The sequence below is a fragment of the Suricata suricatta genome, chromosome 1 (genome assembly GCF_006229205.1).
Source record: "Suricata suricatta isolate VVHF042 chromosome 1, meerkat_22Aug2017_6uvM2_HiC, whole genome shotgun sequence".
NCBI classification, from domain to species: Eukaryota; Metazoa; Chordata; class Mammalia; order Carnivora; family Herpestidae; genus Suricata; species Suricata suricatta.
Genome location: NC_043700.1, coordinates 154135769 through 154143424, shown reverse-complemented (window position 1 = coordinate 154143424; position 7656 = coordinate 154135769). Strand labels below are relative to the sequence as shown.

The 7656-nt window shown below is 44.7% G+C and overlaps 1 protein-coding gene across 1 annotated transcript in view; it reads right to left on the bottom strand.

Annotated features, from left to right (window-relative positions):
• USP46 (ubiquitin specific peptidase 46) overlaps nucleotides 1-7131 on the bottom strand; it is a 36809-nt gene extending 29678 nt beyond the window's left edge. The window contains exons 1-4 of the mRNA XM_029952074.1: nucleotides 7037-7131; nucleotides 6417-6525; nucleotides 2805-3018; nucleotides 1235-1464 (exon numbers count right to left, since the gene is read on the bottom strand). Of these exons, the coding sequence (XP_029807934.1) occupies nucleotides 1235-1464; nucleotides 2805-3018; nucleotides 6417-6525; nucleotides 7037-7131 (648 nt within the window). The remainder of the gene's footprint in view (nucleotides 1-1234; nucleotides 1465-2804; nucleotides 3019-6416; nucleotides 6526-7036) is intronic.
• Nucleotides 7132-7656: the final 525 nt, after the last annotated feature.

The following is a 7656-nucleotide window of genomic DNA, read 5'->3' as shown; positions in this document are numbered from 1 at the left end:
GATAGATCCCAAAATGTTCAAGTGGTTCTGTCTGGGCAAATGTGATCACAATTTTTAGAAAATGTTACAAATTTACCATGTCTGGGTGGGGAGATCACTGGTAACTTTTATTCTCTTTTCTTTTTGCTTAGCTAGGCTTTCTAGTCGTTTCTACAATGAACAGATCAGAATGTTGACTCAAAAAGTGTTTAAAAGGACAGAAGAAAAACTGCCAAAAAAACAAAGAGCCTCCCACTGAAATCTACATTTCTTAACCATTTCTGGGTCCTAGTCCCTCTGCAAAAACTAAAGGAAGCGACTCTCTCTCCCGCAGGAAAATGCACAATCCTACCGAATTCTTCCTATGATGAGAAGAAACTCTGAGAGACTCCTAATGAACTCAGAGGCTTTCTACGTTGTTAGTACTTACAGTAAATAATAGAAGCTGACATTTATTACATATTTGCTACATGCCAAGCATGGCCCTAAGTGCTTTCCAACTGTTAACTCATTTCATCGTCCCAAGCAACCCTATGACACAGGTGCTCGCATCGTCCCCAGTTTACAGATGAGGGGAGTGCAGACACAAGTTGAATAATAGGCCCAGGGTCCCATAACTAAGGAATGGCGGAAGCACCATACAAACTCAGCAGCCCGGCTCTGGACCTGGGCTTTTTGCTTCCAAACTATGAGGCCATTCATATGTGACATCCTGCGATCTACTCCAGAGGCCATGTCTTCAAATTCAACTAACAGAAAGTGCCTACCATGTACAGACCAGCCCACCCGGCTGGTGCAACAGGGCTGTGAGGGAATCCGGAAAAACACCCAGCTAACTGCGGCAGGATCAGAGGCCAAGCCGACTTCCGACGTCAGGTTCACCATCCCACAGCTGATTCCCTTTAGGCTGGAGGGATGGTCTGTTCTTTGTCTCACATGATCTCCGCATGAGCAAAATCTTTTCAAGGTAACTGGTGGAGGGCTAGTCTAACAGTTCAGTATGTGCACCCTAAATCCTGCCCATGATCCAAGGAAACCCAATTTTTGAGATTTTTTCCCTCATCAGTCTCCGTTAGCCAGCTGGGACACCTTGGATGGAGACATGCTTCCAAAAGTTTGCTCACATACACAAACAGAACCGTCTGCATGTGTTGAAGACAGCCACCAGGTGCCGTATGCCACAATGCACTCACGCACAACACAGCCTGTACAGACACGCACGAGCAAATTACACGAAAGCCCCCGCAATGCTCACAGTTTCACAGTTTAAGCATCGAGTTTCATTGGTGAGCGTTCCCTGAAAAATCTCATGGACCCAGGTGAGTTCCGGTTTATTATTCTCTGCAGGTTCGTTCATGTTGCCATTTTTTAATTTTCCGTTTTGTTTTTCCTGTTTCTTCTCTTCCTGCAGGATGTCCGCAATAGTGTTTAGCAAATAATTTAAAAATTCGTGAGCATCCTGCTGCATGTAGTTATCAAAGAGATCTGGAAAAGAGAAGGTCATTATTTCAATCTTTGGTTCCTGAAAAGCAAACAAATGCTCAACTTTACCCGCCACACTCCAATTTCTATGCTGAAATGTCAAGTGGACAGGTACCACGTACATTCATCTGTATTGTGCAACTTAATGGGTAAATTTCGAAAGAATTTTTGTTCATTTTCATTTTCTTGCTACCCACCAAGAACTAAATTTCCCCGATCTCCCTAAAGTCACCATGTATATAAAAAGTTACTGAAATTTTTATTTCTACAAAAAAAAATTATTTGAGAAGTTCCCTGATAAAATGTCAATGTTTAATATGATGTGACCACCAACGATCAATTATTCATTTTGCAATTTATCTAGAGCAACGGGGGTCTCTTCCCAAAGATCATATTATATACGCTGGACCAGACTGAGAGCAGCTTACATGAAACACATATGGGAGATGAGGGATCTGTGTATCTATCTGACAGTGTTCTGAAACCAAAGACAAATGATTCCAGAAGCCTACCACTGCTCCCTGCCATACGGACAATCAAGAGACGAATGCAGCTGTGACACTTCATTATTAATCACGTTCGCGACAAGACTCGGGAGCGCTCTGCTTCCTGCTCAGATTATTTTTATTCTGGTCCGTATAAACCACAACAACTTTAAAAGAGAGCAATCAAATTAAATGAGACTTTCTAAAACAAACATCTGATTAACTGCAAGTCTGCTGAAGTAAGGCTGAAACGTAGCATAAACACAAGTTGCCATATCTACTACTTCTAATTGTAGAAATTACCAAAGCAAGTCTTCTGGAATAGCCTAATGCAGAAGAAAAAAGAAATCAGGTGACAGCAGGGCATTTTTACAGTATAACGACATCAATTTAATATCCTCCAATTGTTTTAGGCATATAAAAGCCAGAGGTATTTTTAAAACAGCAGAGTCTCCGACTAGATAACATACATTTATTTTAATCACTTGGGACAAGTTTATAAGAGTACTATTTTATTCAATTATTGCATCAACCTATTTATTCCAATCAGTGTCCCGGCCTAAAAGGCCACCTTGGGCAAGTTTTCTCTTACATTACTCCTCTCCAGAAAAAGCCCCTCCTTATGCACGGCAAATAAAAAGACCATTCCAAAAATCAGGGATAAGTCTGAATTTGTAAGCATATTTTTTATCCAGTTTTGTTTTGTGTGCCCGTGGTGGAAAAGCAGAATTCTATCTGCCTTTATGAGTAGTTGGCCAGACCATTTTCCCATGGAAAAACAGAAGAGGGGAGAAGCATTTTGAAGATACACAGAACAATGAATTCTCCTTCTTTCGGACCTTCAAACACGACACTCACCATTCTCTTTTCTCAGCCTCGAAATGAACTTCTTTGGTGGGATCACACCGACCTTCTTCTTCTGCGTGGCGATGCTGTGGAAAAGGTCTGCCAGGCACGTCAATAAGTTTTCCTTCTTTTTTTGCTGGGCCTTGTATGCCAACACATTCTCCCGGAACGGCCGGCAGAAGTATAATGCCTGGAGCACGGAGTTACAGTAGCACGTGTTTCCGAACTGCCAAAGGACAACAGGGAAGGTTCAGTTCACCGAGACGCACCACCTCCGGGGAGGGGGAGAAGCCGGAGAGGCCCAGCCTCCGCGCACCAGCCCTGGTTCCCCAGTGTCGGAGGCCTGCCCGCCATGTTAGAAAACTGGCAAACCACTGCAAACACACACCGGTGACTATCTGAGCAACAGGGAGATGAACACAGGTATCCATCAGCCTGGTGCCTCTCGAGCCCATAAAAGTCCCTAAAATAGATAGGATGCTCTCAGCCTTAATTAAAAAAAAAAAAAAAAATTCTAAGGAGACCTTCTGGTGCTTAAAAAGAAAGAAGAATCGACATAATATGGTGACCAAAGAAAACAGCTGATTAATAAGAGAGGCCATGTGGCATGGGGCACCTTGGTGGCTCAGCTTCAGCTCAGGTCATGATCTCATGGTTTGCGGCTTCGAGCCCTGCGTCAGGCTCTGGGCTGACAGCTCAGGGCCTGAACCCTGCTTCGGAGTCTGTGTCTCCCTCTCTCCCCCTGACCCCACCTCTCTTTCTCCAAATAAATAAACATTAAAAAATAAATAAATAAATAAATAAAAGAGGCCACATTACAACATATCTAAACTCATATGACAGAAAATAAAAATCCAAATCAGAAAGAAATCCAAGAAAAAGAACCACTGGGTAGGCTGAAACGGCCTCGCCTATTTGGGGACTTGTTTCAGTTGGACTCTTCCAGGATTCTGGCATCCCTGCTCATTGCTTCAGACCCCACGTCCCCACTTACTCCGGGGCAAAGGGGGCGAAGAGGTGCCTCCCTGGGTCATCCCACCAGCCTCTTCCCCTCCAGCTCCTGAATCACCCTCACTCTGGTTTCTGCCGTGATGCCGAGTGCCCCAACACCGAGCACTCAGTTCCTGGTCTCCTACAACCACATTTGCTCTCACGCCCTAATATTCGGCTCCTCTCAAAAACCACGGGTACTTAGATTATGATCAAACGGGGAAATGTCATCGCCTCACTGGCGTTCAATGGATTGTGACACTAACTCTGTGGAAGAACAGAGCCCAGACTATCACTTCAGAAACCTTCACACGGACGAAAATAAAAAGGAAAAAATCTAAAGAAATCACAAGATTGATAACACAGATTTCAAAATCCTTTGTACGATTAAAATAGAACACGAACATCTTCTCAAGATTGGTTGTTGGCTTGTGTGTCATTTTCCCAAGAGTGAGACAGATGCTCCACCATACTTAATGTGACATTTCTACGTATGCTGAGAGAACATTTCCTATTTTTACATATCTTAATCTACTTTGACATAATTATGTAATAGGAGACAAACCTCTTTTTAAAGAGAAGCTGGAACTTTCATGAATTACCATTTGAAGTGAACATAAATGAAGCTATTAATAAATGTAATCTCACAATGCTTCCACAAACTAGGAAACGGCCTTAATTCTTTCTTTCCCCATTTGTATTTTCCCTAGCTAGGGCAGAATTTTCTACAACTTGAACAACTATCTTCAGGGAGCTCAGCAGAGGCTTGTGCATAATGGCTAAAAAAAAAAAAAAAGAATGTATTGAAATTAGAAGTCCAGGGGCGCCTGAGTAGCTCAGTTGGTCGAGCATCCGACATCCGCTCAGGTCATGATCTCGCGGTTCGTGAGTCCAAGCCCCGAATTGGGCTCTGGGCTGACGGCTCATGCCTGGAGGCATCTTCAGATTCTGTGTCTCCCTCTCTCTCTGTCCCTCCCCTGCTCATACTCTCTGTCTCTTAAAAATATTAAAATGTTAAATGCTAAAAATTTCTTTTAAATTGGAAGTCCATATTTTACCAACAGAATGCCCTATATTCTAGTACTTTAGCCTTCCTTCTTCCATCCTTTTCCCTTTGACTCAGTGTATCCACCTTTACCTAGACACCCTTTCGTAAGCCTTGGCCCCGATCCAGCGGACGACTCCTGGGAAAGAAAAGGAACTAAGGCTTACGGAGTGTCCACAATGTGCCTCAGCCTCATGTCAGGGCCTTCAGTTGGAGCTCGCTCACTGATCCTTCACTATAACCCAAGAGAAAGATACTGTTATGGGGTCCATTTTACAGATGAAGAAATGGAGGCTCAAAGAAGCCAAGTGACTCGCTCAAGATCACAAAGCTAGTGAGCAGCACGGGCAGAATTCAGGGCTGCATTGCCTCAAAGCCAATGTTCTTCCCATTGTGCCACAAGTGGCATTCGCTCGCTGAGAATACTTCTAGCTTCCCCAGTGGCAAGGACTGCCTGTTACACCTGGGTCCTAACACATTCTGCTCAGAGCAGTTGTACCAGAAAACCAGGTGTTGGTGAGGTGCTTATGAGGTGGAAAGCCTTTACCCCAGAGGGAGCAGATCGGGTGAGGAAGAAAGCTCACAAGGGTATTGGGTAATACTGTCTTACGACTGAGTCATAACCGACTTATCAAGGAAGCAGAGCCTGGCAGAGTGTGGCCACATGCAAGGGAGCACTGCTGAGCACAGATAAGAGGAGGCCATGGAACTGTGAGATAAATTGGTTCCAGTTCCCCCTCACAATCTACTCCTGCCTTCAGTACCACCAAGTGATATTATTTTTTTTTTTTTTGAGAGACAGAGACAGCGCGAGCAGGGGAGGGTCAGAGAGAGAGGGAGACACAGAATCTGAAGCAGGCGCCAGGCTCTGAGCTAGCTGTCAGCACAGAGCCCGATGCGGGGCTCGAACCCACGAACTGTGAGATCATGACCTGAGCCGAAGCCGGACGCTCAACCAGCTGAGCCCCCCAGGCGCCCCAAGTTATCTTATTAAACAGGTCCAGGTGGTAACACTTTTAAACTCAGAGGTTTCAGATGCACACTGAAACCGAGAGCAGCTCATCCACATGTGTCATCCACGTGACAGAGGCAGGTTAGACCCTAAAGGCTAAGAAAACTGTTCCAAAAGTTACAAAGGAAATCTCATAAGTACAGGGAGAAAAAGTGAGAATCAGACCCAGTTAAGCAGTAATTAAACCCTTTTTTCTGGGACAACTGACACTTCAAAAAATGGAGCCAAATTTCTCCTCCCCAACATCTGCCATTTCTAGGAACAAAGGTGCATGAACAATTATTTAAAAATTGGTAATAAGAGGGGCGCCTGGGTGGCTCAGTTGGTTAAGTGTCCGACTTTGGATCAGGTCATGATCTCATGGCTCGAGCCCTGCATCAGGCTCTGTGCTGACTGCTCAGAGCTTGGAGCCTGCTTCGGATTCTGTGTCTCCTTCCCTCTGCCCCTCCCCCACTCACGCTCTGTCTCACTCTCTCAAAAATAAAGGGGAAAAAATTGGTAATAAGAGAAAGTGCCATGGAGTTGCTTCAAGTACTCTAAAACATTTGTTAAAAATAATACATCTTTAAATACTTACGTTGACCAATCCAAAGTAGTGTTCATTGATTGGAAACTGCTCTGGACCAATGTCTTTTTCCAGAGCAGAGGCATTGGTGCCCTGAAAGAGAAAAATAACAAAGTTTCTACTGTATGTAAAATGGACAATCGACTCTTAAGAGAGTCCACTTTTGAGACCAGCAGCTCTCTTGTCCTCATGGTGGTTGGAGCTGTGCCTGCAGGGAAAAAGAAGTGTCAGAAGTAAATCAGTAAATGAATTAATAACGTCAGTCTTATTTTTCTCTTCATCCAATGTAATCATCCCTTCCAACCTGTTCTCCTTGGCTTCAATGATCTTCAATTAGGAAAGTTGGTTTGGGACAGGCAAAGAAGCAAATTATCATTAAGAACTTGTGAATAAAACATTGTAAAGGCAGCAGCTTTTATTATAGTTGGTGGTGTAGAGAATCACATCACCACTCTTGAAGTCGACCTCTTCATTCCAGTACAGATGTACTGCGTGCCCACTACGCGCCAGGCGCTCTTCTAGGCAGTGACGACATAACAGGGGGCAGAGCAGGCAAGGAGGCCTGCACTCAGGGGGCTCACACTGCAGGGAAGACAGCCAGAAAGGAAAAGCAAATACAATGGACAGTATACCGGAAGGTGATGAGTGCAGTGATGAACAATGAAGTAGGAAATGAGGGTGTGGCCCTCAGGGACGAGGGGGTGGAGGACACACACGGGGTATACATGGGGGAGTGGACATAGTGGAAGCTTTAAATGCGGCGCTTAGAGAAGGGCCTTAACGGGGAAAGTGAAACGTCCAAGGAATACTGTGAAGAATGGAGCGATACACTTTGAAACACAACACTTCCCAAAAGCATCAAATCGGTAAGCCACTGTGAACCCAAGCTGAAAGCTCCAACGTGATGATGAGAAGTTACTGCGTACTCCTACTACATGCCAGGAACTGCTCTATTTATTCTCACAACAATCCTACAGGTAAGTACCATTATAATGCCCACTTAACAGACAGGAACATGAGGTTTACAATAGTTAAAAATCTGCCCTAGGGGGGCGCCTGGGTGGCTCAGTCGGTTAAGCCTCCGATTTCGGCTCAGGTCAGATCTCACGTTCGTGGGTTCGAGCCCCGCGTCAGGCTCTGTGCTGACAGCTAGCTCAGAGCCTGGAGCCTGCTTCCAGTTCTGTGTCTCCCCTCTCTGCTCCTCCCCCTCTCATGCTCTGTCTCTCTCTGTATCAAAAATAAATAAAACATT